The sequence below is a fragment of the Condylura cristata genome, unplaced genomic scaffold (assembly GCF_000260355.1).
Source record: "Condylura cristata isolate star-nosed mole 26May11 unplaced genomic scaffold, ConCri1.0 scaffold00025, whole genome shotgun sequence".
Lineage (NCBI taxonomy): Eukaryota > Metazoa > Chordata > Mammalia > Eulipotyphla > Talpidae > Condylura > Condylura cristata.
In genome coordinates, this window is record NW_004567126.1 from 15313988 (window position 1) to 15328914 (window position 14927).

General features: G+C 41.7%; 1 protein-coding gene across 1 annotated transcript in view; it reads right to left on the minus strand.

Annotated features, from left to right (window-relative positions):
- Window positions 1–5352: 5352 nt before the first annotated feature.
- Window positions 5353–14927, minus strand: part of VWA5A (von Willebrand factor A domain containing 5A) — a 15892-nt gene continuing 6317 nt past the window's right edge. The window contains exons 10-17 of the mRNA XM_004688801.2: window positions 13219–13333; window positions 12413–12577; window positions 11594–11694; window positions 11081–11334; window positions 8757–8906; window positions 6813–6943; window positions 5965–6091; window positions 5353–5475 (exon numbers count right to left, since the gene is read on the minus strand). Coding sequence (XP_004688858.1) covers window positions 5396–5475; window positions 5965–6091; window positions 6813–6943; window positions 8757–8906; window positions 11081–11334; window positions 11594–11694; window positions 12413–12577; window positions 13219–13333 — 1123 coding nt within the window. The 3' untranslated portion in view covers window positions 5353–5395. The remainder of the gene's footprint in view (window positions 5476–5964; window positions 6092–6812; window positions 6944–8756; window positions 8907–11080; window positions 11335–11593; window positions 11695–12412; window positions 12578–13218; window positions 13334–14927) is intronic.

The window sequence follows — 14927 nt, forward strand, 5'->3', positions numbered from 1 at the left end:
CTCTGAGACCATTTTAAAAGAGGAGACACACACACCACAAAGCAAGTTCAGATGCTACACAGATGGATACTCACAAGAATGACAGCAGCCAGTTGGGACGTCTAGTGAATAAACTGCTTCTAATAACAGTTACCATTTACTGGGCATTTGCTGTATGTCAGAGTTATGTTCTGTGCTGTCTGGTTCTTTCAATTTCACTAGAAATCTATTTGGCAGGGAGTATTATTTCACCTATTTCTAGTAGAAAAAATTTAAAACTTTAATCTCAAAGAGTTTAAGCAACTTCTTTGTCATAGTTGATTAACAGAAGAGCCATATTTCAAATACAGCTTTATAACTGTATATAACTCTGAGTTATAAAGAAAAATAATTTACTACTTATTCTGATATTCAAATATGCAGTCACTTTTTTGTTTTTAGCATTATGGCTTTATTTCTTTTCTTACATCGTTCAATTGTATACAATATTTGATTTCTCTGCTCAGCTGTAAGCCCCAAACACTCCACCCACCAGGGCATCACCAGTTCACCATCACCACATCCCTGTGCTCTTCCCCATCTCATCCTTCTCTCCCCCTCCCCTGCTATATGTCTTGGTTTTATAGTTTGCCTGGTAGTTTTGTCTTTTTCTGACGCCTTGTTCAGTTTCCCTATATTCCTCCTCTAGCTGAAACCATCCAATATTTTTCTTTTCCTCTTGATTTATTTCACTGGGGATAATCCCTTCCAGCTCCATCCATGTTGCTGTAAATGGCATGAATTTTTCTTTTGATTGCTAAGTAGTATTCCACCATGTATATATACCATATCTTCTTGATCTAGTGTTGTCTGTTTTTGGGCACTTAGGTGGCTTCCACATCTTAGCTATTGTAAATAGTGCTGCAATAAATTTAGGAGTACAGATGTCCTTAATTAATCAATAATACATTTTTTTGAGGAACAGGAAGTTCCTGGCGTGTGGCTCTGTTAGTGTGTGAGTTTGAACACTCACGCAGTCTACCACACAGTCACACTGTTCACTGTGTTACACAAAGACCTCACATCTACTGGTTCCAAGCAGAATACGGTGTGCTCAGACCCAGGAGCTCAGGTCTCTCATTTATAAGAACTGAGTCTCACCTGGATTGTGCAGACAAGACCTGTACACACACTCTCTGGATCACTTCCTTATGCATTTTTTTCAGATCCCCTTAAGCCCTGTTAGTGGTTGTTTGAATTTTGCAATGCACTTCTTTTTTTTAAAGATAGATTTATTTATGCATACAGAACTGGGTACAGGCCAGACGTGCAGGGGTGGTGAGAGGATTCACCACACACAGAGCGGGGAGAAGAACAGGCAGACTGAGGGGAGCAGTGGGCGTGTCAGGAGAGATCTGCTGCGCCATGTGGGTCACCTCTGGGGCAGGCGGGGATCGAACTCATGGAAGTTGCTTTAGCTTCTTAGTGCAGCGCTTTAACCTGCTGCACCACCAGGGAGGGCCGCAATGCACTTTTATATTGTGATTTTATCACGAGCTCGCTAAGGACATTGGAACTCAGAGCAGTTAAATCTTTCCTAAAGTTAGACTAGGAGTCCAGGCATTCCCAAGCTAAGCTCTTTCCACTACATCATCACTGCTTCCAAAACAACTTCATACAGAAAGCAGCTGCCCCTCTCTGAGAGAATTGTTATTAATAGATTCATCTTTGAGATTTGGAGGAATCTTCTCCATAGCCCTAAAAGTATTAATTTTTAAATTTTGCATCCTCTGACAAAAGTATGGTCTTAAGTTAGAGAGACCAAAAGCTTATTCAGCTTATGTTCCATTTCAAAGGGAATGAGTCCCAGAAATTTCAGTGAAATTTCTATAGCTAGCTGTTTTGCTACTGTGTATATGTGGGACAGTTTGCATCTTTCTTTTTAATCAGAGAAAATGGCTTACCTTGTTTGACTCTCCCGGAATTCAAGTATTGGTATATTTTAGCCACCAGTGATTTATCAACCTATAACTCAGTGAAATTTCCTGACTGTAAACAGCAGGGCTCAGTCTAAGCACTCTTAGTCCAGTGACAGACACCTGTTGTTTGTTGACAGGGCTCGGATCTCAGTAGAAGAGTGGAAGTTTCTTTATTTGTGAAAAACTCAGTGGGGCAGAATTATACTGTAAGTCAGAAATGGAAGAGCATAGGGTGGCTACTTACTGAGTGATACATTTCTTCAGCCATATTTTTTCCTCCCACTCCTTTTCTTTCACTCTACCTCTGACTTATTGTCTGGTGGGAAAGTACTCAATTGCTTTACCTTTCTTATTGACAATTTAATAGTCTCTATTGAAGAGGTGAGTTGTCTGAGGAGTTAAAGTAATAAATGAACACAGCTGTTATGTTGTAGGAACTTCATGTTGCAGGAACATATCAAGCACCACCTGTCCTTTCAAGAACTGATCCCAGCAAGGAGCCCAGGAGAGAAGCTGTTCTCATTTCCCCTGGTCCTCTTCACCCTCCAGTTGTTTTCTGGCTATCATAGTCTTGACCATGAGAAAGATGGCGGATAGCAATTCTATACAATTCTACCACAATTCTCCCACTCAAACTGAGCCCAGTGTCTGCCTTCGACGTTTTTTTTAAAGATTTATTAATTTATGCATACAAGAATTATGATACAAGCCAGAGGTGTATGGGGTGAGAGGATTCACCAGAGACAGAGTTGGGAGCAGAACAGGCAGATGTACTAAAATACACTGCTGAAGGGAGCAGTGGGCAGGTCAGGAGAGGTCTGCTATGCCACGTGAGTCAGCTCCCTGGCCAGGGATCAAACTTGTGCTGCAGTGGCTGCAGATAGCTTCATAGTGCTGTACTTTTAACCCATTATGCCACCAGGAAGAGTGCCCAGTGTCCACCTTCTTTTTGGGAGATAAAGAATGCTAGAAATGCCAGAAACTCCCTGTAGTGACGTGGTGTCATCACCACTCCTAAGTGACTCCACATGCTTTATTCTGGCCTCCACTCCCACGATCAGGAGACATTTCAAGGAAGCACAGTAGGCCAGAACACCCTCTGGATCTGACAGAGCAGACCAGGTGTCCTGGGAGCTAATCTGACAGCATTATACCCCGCTATGTCAAGCAAACTACAGTATCCCATGTACATTGAACACACCCAAACCTTAAGTTAAACTAACAGAACTCCTCATTAAGTTCTCTTTAACTCAATTCTTATTACCTAGTACATTGTGGTTGGGAGAAACAGTGGGGTGAGGCTGGAGTTGTGGTGGTGAAAAATTCACCAGAGATGGTAGAGAATAGAAAAGGCAGATTTGTTGAAATCCTTTGCTACAAGAAGCAGTTGGCAAGATGGGAGAAGTCTGCATGGAAAGGTTCCTTTTATAACCTGTTTGCAGGCTTTTCATGATGGGGGAGTCAGTTTGGCTCAGTTCTTTGCTAGGATGCCTGGTCTTGGGTGTTGACTTTTGACAAAGGATGTGTCCTGGTCCTTCTATTTCATACAAGGTCAAAGTGGTCAGTTGTATGGCCTCGTTCCCATAAGTAAACTCATCCATTTCCTTTACCTATTAAACAATGACTCTGGGTTGAAAGATGAACAGTAAACACTAAATGTAGGAATTGAGGAAACAGACAATGGGTAGATCAATAAGTCTATGAAGTACAGGATACTCTGCACTGAAATAATTCTGCACTGAAGGGCCTGGGCTCAGTTTGAGCGGGAGAATTGTGGTGACTGCTATCTGTCATCTTTTTCACGGCCAACTCTACAGCAGCCAGGAAACAACTAGAGGGTGAAGAGGACCAAGGGAGATGACAGCAACTTCTCTCCTGTGCTCCTTGTCTGGATCAGTTCTTGAAAGGACAGATGGTGCTTGATTTGTTCCTACTCTGGGAAGCACAGCATTGACAGGGCCATCAATAAACGTGCCAAACATACTTGTTGATTGAAAACTGAGACTTGTTTAGGAATTTATAGCTTGTATGCTATTTTATCAATGAGTGCTCAAAAGGAAATAATATATCAGTCGACTGTATTTGGTTCTGCACAATTTGGCTATTTTGGTTTTGCATTTTGATCCAAGACTGTGTTTCTTGGTTTTTGCTTTTACTGTTTGTTTTAGAAGCCTCCAAGCCTTGGCCTAGTGGAAACTGCAGGGTGAGAAAGGGAGAAGTGAACTATAGTTGAGATAATGTGATGTACATGCTCTGCATAGTAAATGACAGGGCCTTTCTGGCAGTATTTCTTTTCTCATCACACCAATAGGACCCAACAAAATGGCGGATTTGGATAAAAACCTATCTCGTGGGCCTGCTCAGAATTCTGGAGTATCCTAGTTGAAAGTGATAACCAAGTAATTCAGGTTTAATCAGTTTTACAAATAGGGGGATATTAAAACTCCTGAGAGGTTAAATTATTTTGCCCATCATAACATAACTATTAAAGTGTGTGGCCAGGGTTCTAAGAGTGGGTTTTCTGACTAGTGTTGTTTATTTGCTTTATACAGAAGGACGTTAGCCTGTACAGAAGGCATGTATAGGGACACTGATGAATAGTGGATGCATCAGAGAAGTTGGACTGGAACTTTTGGGATAATAAAGCTAGGATAGGTTTGGTATGAATCTATAAAAGATCAGCTATTTCTATGTGCAATGTATAGAGGGCTCTTTTAATATTGATAGAACAAGAGTTTAGAGAATAATATGTCAAATGGGACCATTTTCAGTAGAATAGGATGTTGAGCTGTCTTTCACTGTAATCTTCCTTTTACAATAGATCAGACTTAGAGACCTCACAAATTTGGGCTAACACTAAGGATCCTGGTAGAGCTTTACAAGGATGCATAATGATAAGGAGAAACAGCTGTCTCCACCCATGATCACATAATCCAAGTCCTCCAGGGCGAGGACTAAAGGTCAGCACAGGCCAAGCATCCCTCAGCACTGTGACCCCCAACAAAGCTAATTCTCACAGGACACCTTGAGTCGCCCTCTTTAAAGATTAAATCGAGGCTACTATTGGTTTTCCACCTTTGTAAAGATGGAAAACTGCTCAGCTCACCAGTCTGGTCCTGATACATACATAAAATCAAAGGTGTGCAGAAAAATGTAATGCAGAGAATTTTCTAATTTGGACAACCCAAGCATCGAAGTTACCACCTTCACTGTGGAGTCCATATGACCTACTTTTTCATGTGACCCTTGCAAGACTGTTAAATGCCTCCAAGAAAGGCAGTGGGTTTGGGGCCACTGCCACTAGGCTGCCAGAGCATACTGGAGAAAGAAATACAAGGGGAACCCAGAGTGAAGGCATGGTGGCTGTCATTTATTTTTAAACTAGCAAACCAACAGGCTAGGTGTCAAATAGAGAACCACAGCATAGGAGAGGCACTTCTCTCTCTTCCATGGCACTCTCACAGGACAAAGACAGCAGGATCCACAGGTGACTTCAGGAAAGCAATCGCAGCTTTCACAAGCACCTCCAGGATGGAGCCTGTGATAAGAGAGGATGCAGGGCTTGGGGACTGTGATGACAGTAAATGCTCTCCTCCCAGTCTCCTCCAAACCTCCTTGTTCATCCCTTTCAAGAGTTCTGCTTTTATCATTTCCTTGATATCCCTGACTTCTCCCTTCCTGTTATTGCTCTGATGTTCTTCAATCTTCTCTATCCCCCAAAATATTCAGCAGCAGTGAAATAATGAAATACTCCCCTTCCAGGCTAGTCTTGAGTGAGAATCAGTGCCACTTTATGTTCTTCTCACAATTCACATACCCTGCTTAGGCCCTTTTCCTCGGTGTTTAAGCATGCCCTGACAGGATGAGGGCACAAACTAATTGGAAGAAAAGATCTGAGCCAGGGTATGAAGAGAGGCTCCTGGGAATTCCCTTGATTACATGCCACCAGGCTTGGGGTTCAACATCTGGTAATATGATTAGTTTCCTAGGGAGGAATGGAACGGGGATCATAGGATTGTGTTCCTACCTGCATGGAGGTGAATCCAAGTCACAGCCTTTCGTTCCAAAAGCTCCCACTCACACTTCAAGTCCTGCCCATTGGCATGCAGCCAGAGCACTGCCAGGACTGTGGCCCAGCTTGGAACACCTGCATTCTGTGTTAGAACAGAGTTCCCAGAAGCCCTTATGCATATGTAAAGAGCTTTATCCCCTCCTCACTTGCCAACCCCATAACAGTTATGAATGGAGTTTTCTTTTTACCCCATCTACTACACACAAGGCATAATGCCAGGGTGTGAACCTCAGGGCAATAATCCTTTGAGTCTGAGGGTAGAAAGGTCTTAAGTTCAATTCCAGAAAAACCACCTGAATAGTGCCTGACACGCCTAAGACAGCCCCCACAAGGACTACCCAGTTGTGATTAGAGCAACACATGCAGTAGTTACTTTACAGTTAAAAAAAAGCATAATAAAGGTGCTTTATGATTGAATCACTACCAAAGACAAGATTCATTCATCTAGAAGCAAAATGATTTGCCCAAAGTTGACCTTCTAGCATCTGACAGAGTTGACTTAGAGAAATTGCTCAGAGAATATTGTAACTAAAATAATTGTCAGGGGATATAGTTAATATTATAAGAGGATTGTTGATTTCACTGTTATCAATCAACTCTCAGCCATCAGTGTGTCCTCCCCTAGCAAGAACACTGATTAGTTTGTTGTCCTTTTCTTCTAACATGCCCAGAAAACCTTTTGCTAGAAAGCGAGTTTACGGCCCATATTGTCCTTTCTCAGGCGAGTCATGGTTCACCTCCAGTCTCAATATTTACCCTAACCCTTCAACACTAACTATTCCTTCTTCTTCTCCAAAACTCACCTTCACAGGGAGAGCAGCCAGTATGTCTGACAAATTCATACCTAGGACAATGGCCAAACCTTCATCCAAATCCCAGGAGCCATTTGCCTTTTGGAGGGAAATCAACTGCACGAGGTGATTATCGCCAAAGACTGCAGGAGAAAAAGAGGGTGACAGGTAGAGGTGTAGCTGGTCATTGGCATATCTGAGAGGAAGGCCTGAATTGAGAAACAGCCTGTGGAGCAAGAGTGCAGAGCTGAGCAGACCCAGGTCAGCCCTCTTCATAGGAGACATGCCTAGCCTCATGATGATGCAGGTCAGCAAGGTGACCCACTGCCTCGAAGAAAGAAAGATTTTTACAAATTCAGCAAAAAAGGAAGGACGGGTACTAAAATCTCACAGTATCGTGCTATTTTAAACTGTTACTTGGTGCTGTTATGTATTTAAGCTTTAGGTACATTTAAAATTTAAGCTATATTTGTCTAGAAATTTTTATTCTCAAAACCTTCAAGTGAAGGTAAATATAAAGGAAGCAGTTTGTCTCCAAAAGCAGCCTAGTGTTAAAATCCTGGTGGTATTAAAAGCTTCTTAAAGACCACATGATGTTCACAGAAACCATTCACATCTGGCTATCAAGTGGATGATTTACTTTGTTTCTTGCCTACTTATTTCTAAGTTGCTCTACCTAGAAAAACAGTTCTCTAGTGGGGAAAGAAATCAATACCTTAATTTGAATCTCCACTAACACTGAAAATATAACAATTATTTAATCAATGGGAATCTTGGTAAATTGAAAGTAAATGCCTAGAGCATGGAGAAGAAAGTAAAATAATTGGAAAGCCCCTAATTGGCTCCCTATAAATAGTAGTGCTAATTAATTCACAAAAACTAGCATCCTAATACTGCTGGGTAATTTTTTCTTTCACACTGGTAAAAGATCTCATCAGCAAAAAAGCTCAAAGCAGAGATATCCTACATTACTGGCTATCAGAATGCCACAGGAAACCAAGAGAAAATCTAATGTATGAGCAACACTAGAAGGTTCTCATTACAACCACCTGAGGTGAGTAACCAAGCAGCTGAAGTAACTAACATTCTGAGAATGAATTAATTTGCCTACCAATGCACAGTTATTTGGAGAACAGAATCCACTTTAGACCTCAAAGTCTTTTCTTTAAACATTCTCCTTGGCTGCTATTTAAACTTCTTTGCCTCATTTCCTCTACTTGTCCAAACAATTGCATGTTACTCTTGCTCCAGAAACAAGTTGTCTTTAAGCCTATCTTAGTAGAAAATGCATCCCTCTTGAGTAGCAAAATGCCCCGTAACTCATTTTGTACATGAGAAGCCTAGCTGCCCAGAACACAATACCCCAGAAACACTCTAATGACAGAGAGAAATTCATCAGACAGTATCAGGAAGACAATTTTCAAATACAACTTGAGAATTGGCAGCCCAGGCAGTGGGGGGGGGGGGGGGGGACGGTGGGTTTTGTGTGACAAACATGGTGGCCGCTGAGGGCTGTAGGAGGGTCCCAGCCTATCCACATGAGGGGAGTGTGTGTGTACTAACACTCAACCTATACTTCATTGGAGAAGGCTTTAGAGTCCTGTACTGCAGACTAATGGAGTTAACCCTCCAGGGGTTGGACTCATCTCACCCTCTGGTGCTTTTCAAAGTCCCTCCTTGATAGCCAAGCCCCCAAGAGAGCAGAGCATTAAAGATTAATTGCCCACTCCCCATAGGTCACACTGAAGCCTACTTCACCCATTTGGTGAGTTTCCAAATTGGTGCTGTTGGTGGAAGAACTAGCCCATGCTCTGCCAGGAATGTCTGAAAGACATGCATTTCTTCCTCCATCTAAGTCAAAGAGCTTGTAAGACCATAGGGCAGATAGCTCAGAGTCATCTAGTTCTGGATATGTTTTAGACATGGGTGAGAAAAATTTCCTGGGAGGATACTCACTTAGATTGTACAGGTGCTTGTCCTTCTTGGGCTTAGAAGTTTTGCAAGAATGATGCCAGCATGGCATGCTTGAGCCAGATGATTTCCCTGTGGCTTTCCTTGTGGCTGAATTCATCGGAATATGTAAGGAGGATAAGGCCGAGGGAGGAGCTGAAAAAGACCAGTACAGACAGTGTGAATGAGATGCCCTCTGAGTGCTGCTGTAGGCAAAAGGCACTGATAATCCGAAACACATACCCTGTATCCATGTCAGCCTGTCACCATCTTTATTGTGCATTTCTTCTCCCATTAGCCCTCATCCTCTGAGATCTTTCTAGGGTATGTCTGGAACCCCTGATACTTCACAATGATCTTCCCTGCTGCATCTTTAGTTTCATTACAAGAGGCCTTTTCCAACTATTTGTCTATACTTAAAACTATTTTCTTTCCAAAATACTATTCTGCTTCAATTCCTGTCAAATAGTTGCTGCTGGAGGTATACTATACCTCAAGTACCCCGGTTTGGGAGGTGGGGCAGCAACTTCTTCAGCCCTAATGGTTATATCCAGCTCTTTACAAATCCTCACTCGGATTATGTTTCTCATATTCTCAATCGCTGTCAAAAACTCCAACTCTTTGTCACTTCCCATCATTCACTGAAGTATCTGGGAGCTAAATCATAGATTTCTATTTCATTGCAAAGTTGGCCATCTCAAGAGAATTCAGTAACCATCTAAATAACCCTAATTCAAAATTTCTTGACTGCTTAAGTCAAGGCTTTGGCCATAGTCACCTCCTTCCCACACCAGACCTTGTTACCAAGCAGAATTACTCCCTTGTAAAAAATAAATTGGGAATCAGAAGCCTACACAATATCCAACTTTTCAAGCATTCTAACTTGGATATTTTGCATTTTACCTGGCCTTTGATATCTGGATCTCTAAATCCTTGACTGCTCTGCTTTTTCTCTATATATCACCTTCCTTCTATCTTTACGCTTCTCTCCATTTAACCTACATCCCTTTACCACCCTTTATTAGTATCTTCAACTCCATACCCCCAACTTCCTCTTCATAACACTCAGCAGGCACGATTCCATCCTTGAAATGAATCGCATGAATGATGATCTCCATTAAGCTAGAGGATCTTAACACTCCTTAAAAAATACTCATTTTTTCCTCCTAGGAATTTTTCTCTCCAATAGTCCACAGTGGTTATTTCAAAGACTCTCACCTAATTCTCTACACTAACTTTCAAGTTCATATTCTGTCTCCAATCGGTCACTTGTACTGAAACTATACAAAGTCTAACAGATAGTAGAAACTCCAAAAACTTGCCTCATCCTAAAATAACTTTCACCTTTCTCCCACTTCCTGGCAATCTAGGGAGGCTCACACTTGTCCTACTGAATGGTAATCCCTCACTGTGTCTTTTGCTCTCATCCTCTCGCTTCCTCAGACACATTTGTCAGTTACTCCACTTCTCAGCAATATTTCAAACTTTCTCTACTGGCGCTTTCCTATTTGTGTTACAACATCCTCAAATCTTAGAGATAAAACATACCAAAAAGACCCTCACCCCTTTTTCTTGATGTCACTCTACATGCCTTCCTCTTCACTATAACACTTGAGTGTCTGCACAGCCCCTCACAGACTCCAGCACTCTATAATATAGGTTCTTTTCATAGTAAATACCCTATGCTATTTCAATGTTACCTTTTCTGCCCCCCTCATTTCCATATCACTTTTTACCTGCCTTCTGAATAGCATCATTGATCCTCATGAGAAGTTATCACCTAATTATAAATACTGTCAAATAGGTATCTCCATTCATTCCTACTCTTCCTTCTGAACACCAAAGCCATCTATCTCACTTTCTACTTAGACCTCCTCATATGGATGCTCTTTAGGTTAGGCATCTCAAGTTTTCACCCCTAAACTTACTTTTGTTCTTTATTCTCTATTTAATAACCTATACTATCATCTACTCAATCAGAAATTTGGTCTCACACTGAAGGCTGCCACTAGAACTAGCATATATATTCCCATCCTGTCTCAGAATCTTGTTTTCTACCTCATCCTAACCCTGGGGACCACCATAGCTATCATCAAACCAGCTTGGCTTATGACTGAGACAATCAGTATCAGAGGATGGCTCCTACCAGACTGTCCCTCAGCTACCTGTGCAATTACGAGACAGAAAAACTGAAAACCAGCCAGAAACATTAGATGTGGAAAGACAAGGGAAAAAATGCATCTTGAGGACCTGTCTAATATTTCCTTTAAATGAGGTATAGAGGCATGCAGGAATCCTAATTTTACGAGTTAGGATGGGATGAAACTCACCACAGGAAGAGTGCTGTCGTCGTGCAAAAGTAGCTCCCAAGAGCATTGGCCTTGGAACAGCCCTCCGGGCCAGCGGCCCCTGGATTGGCGTGCTGGCCTCCTTGTTGATGACGATGAAGGACGTTTGGGAGCTGATGACTCCGCACTCCATGCTGACTTTCAGTATGTCTTTCTTATCTTTGGCTGGAGTGTCCCTGTAGCCCAGGTCTTTGGACTGGAGAAAGGACTTGGCGGCGAGGCGGTGAACTGTGAGGCTGAAAGAAAAAGCATTCCTGTGGCTCAGGAAAGTACATGTACACCAGTTATTCAGGGCACACCACAGTTAAAGATGGAGAGGGAAAACAAGAACAGAGAAGGGGAAGAGAGAAGATTTGCATGATTTAAAAGGAGACATGATTGCAGGGAGACAGCTGAGAAAGGAAAACAACTCTTGAGAATTACAGAAAGAAAAAACAAATGGGAGGGAGAGAAGGAAAAGTGAAAGAAGATAACAATAGGAAAATGAATTCTTACTTGGCATCGAACTTGGGCTCTAGAGAAAATTTCACTTTATTGCTCAACTTCTTGCCCTGGAATGTGTACTGGAAGCACACTTCTCCTGTTGCCTCTCCAGGCTACAAATCAGAGGAGAGTAGAAGGAAGGGAGCACTCAATTTCTGACTAAGGGGTCTCCCTGTTGGTGCAGTGGTTGAAGACACAACCCTATGAAAGCTATCTCTAGCACCAGTTCGATCCCTGGCTAGGGAGCAGCAGACCTCTCCTGCCTCACCTTTGCTCCCCTCAGCAATGTATTATAGTAGATGCACCTGTTTGCTCCCTACACTGGTTCTGGTGAATCCTCTCAACCCCCACACTTGTGGCCTCCACCCCAGTTCTTAGATGCATAAATTAATAAATCTTCAACAAAAATTTTACTAGGAACAGGTAGTTTAGGAAATCTGAGACCAGAATTGATGGAGAAAGAGGAAGGCTGTACTCGGCAAGTACTATCTTTTGATAATTTTTTTAAAAAGATTTATTATGCATACAGAACTGGGGTACAGGCCAGAGGTACAGAGGCAGTGAGAGGCTTCACCAGAGACAGAGTGGGGAGCAGAACAGGCAGATTGACGAAGTTCTTTGCTGTGGGGAGCAGCGGGCGGGTCAGGCAAAGTCTGCCACGCCATGTGGTCACCTCCGGGGCAGGCGGGATCGAACTCATGTGGAAGTGGCTTTAGCTTCTCAGTGCTGTGCCTTAACCTGCTGTGCCACCAGGGAGGACCCTCTTTTGATAATTTTAATGAAATATTCAGGTCAGCAGCTACTCTAGGCCCAAAAAGAACAGGAACTCACCTGCATCACCCCATTCAACTGTGCATACATGATTAACCTCTGACCCCTAAAGATGACAGTCTGTTCTGGAGAAAGCATTTTAGCAGACAGACCAGAAGGCAAATCCCAGCTCAGTGTGACATCCTCCACCACAGGCTGCAATGCACGTTTCAAGGATCGAAGAGCCTGGGTGAGGAAAGAACAGAATATGCATACAAAATAGTAACGGTAACGATAGCTATTATTGGTTGAATATTTATTATGCATCAGGTGCTATGCACCACAATACAGGTCCTGTCTAATCTTTAACACTGTCCACAGAGGTGGGCATTATTACTCTCTACAGTTAAAGTTGACAGATTGGATGCACAGAAGTGAAGGAGGGAAACATCTGAGGGAGGAAACCCTAGAGAAGTAGGGCTAAGCAAGAGAGCAGCATTTGAGCAAGAGGAACTCAGGAATGTAATCAGAGGTGGGAAATGCCTTTCCTTGTGCATCAATGCACCACTTCGTCCAATCTCCCAGACATGCCATAATCCTTCCTTCTCATTTTCTGTATTCTTGCATGGAGGGTAAGATTTTAATAGCAAAGAGAGTCTAGAGCATATACCTAGAATCCCAATCATGACAGTCAAGCTCTTAGTTTCTGTTCTTAAATACAAATCCCTAACCTTCTCTAGAAGGTCATCTCTGGGTTTCTAACTAGGCTTAATGTCGTAACTACGAGGAGCCCCTACCACATCAGCAAGAAGTACATAGCAATGTCATCCCCTTGCCCCCAAACTTTCTGTGGCTCATAACCTGTGAACACCTGGTCTGACCCTTACCTTAGACTGCATTCTGTCGTTGCTGGTAATAAATTCTGAAGTGCCCCCTGATGCCCGGGCAATGCCTTTTACTAGGCTGGTGGAGGCGCCTTCTCCAATACCAAATGAAAAACATCTGTAATTGTAAAAGGATAGAAGTTAGCGAGGCAATAAAGAGTAAAACAATAAGATAAATATGCAATGGCCAAAAATATGTGAGGATTCTATTTCCTTAACCAGAAGTCTAATAACAACCATTTATTGAGCATGGTCTAAATTTCAGAAGGGCAAAGACCTTAAATTAATAATGTACCTTAACTATCACAATGCTCCTTAGAGACAAGTTTATGCTTCATTTGTACTGAGGCCTAAAGCATTTTTTAAAAACTGCCCAAGATCACAAACCTATTTAAATGAAACAGATGGCATTTGCACTCTGGTATGTTTGATTACAAGATCTCCCAGGTAACTACTATATATTATACTCATTCAAAAAACAAACAAAACATGGCCCCATCTTCAACCATTACTTTCATAGATACAGCAAAGAATAAATTAATCAGAAAGTGGGAAGGTTAAAGAGTAACACTCATCAGTGTTTGTTTCACATTGTTTTGGAACTGTAGGTGCCTCCTGCCCTAGTCCACTGTGCACCAGATACCTCTTAAGACACAATTTGACTTTATACAAATGTTTATAAACAGATAAAGTATTAGTGATACAAGTACAAGGACTTTTAGAAGATACAAGAAGATACAGTTTTAATTGAATATTAATACGTTGATTGGACTTTTGATTTAAGCATCAATCTCTTTAGTTGGCGTTGTGTTGATTTCATTCCCAAATCAGTGATGTCACACTAGATTTAATGTTCTTCTAAGTATGTTATCCTAACAGTGATAATCCAAAGAGTCCGTCCCCTTTAAATTTCCAACATGACCTCTGAACTGTAGCCTATGTTTTTTATACATATATTTATAGGCTTTACTCTATACAACTAAATCCAAACACTGTTTTGATGGCTAACCATATGTCTTTCACAGGGCTATTATGATAATGGCAAAAATCTACATAGCATTTATTTTGTGTTAAGCATGATTCCTAATGCATTACTTAGGTATCATCTTTTAACCCACATAGTAAACCTATGAGGAAACTGAGGTTCAGAATGTTTACTTGATTTGTTCAGTTGTTAAACAGAAGAGCTAAAACTTAAAACATTTGACTTCTGACTTATAGCATAACTTCCTTAGAGACTACGGTCTCAGCAATGCCACTAAAACACTTTTGTAAATGATCCCTTTGAAAGCACTGAAGGGTTTTAAGACTGTAAGAATCTTATGGGTTGAGGCGTGGGAAAAAATGGGAGCCAACAGAGAACTCCATCACTTTACCTCTTCAAGCAAGAGTCAGGTACCATAGAGATAGACAAAAGGCAAAAGACAAATCACTAAGCAGATATGTGTTATAACTGCAGACACCTAAGATTTTTCAATAATCCTAAAAATTAGATGTGGACATGACTTTTCAGGCCAGCTAGCAAGTAACTAGAGTTCACTAGACTAATTGCACTAAGATTCTCTAAACAGCCTGTCAGAAGCAAAGAGTTATGCTTGCTCACAGGGAAGAGGGAAGATAATATCTGGAAGCTAATAGTATTTCCATATTTTTTACATAAAATATCTGACATCTCACAAAACAACAGGAAATCCCCAAACACTGGGGATCAA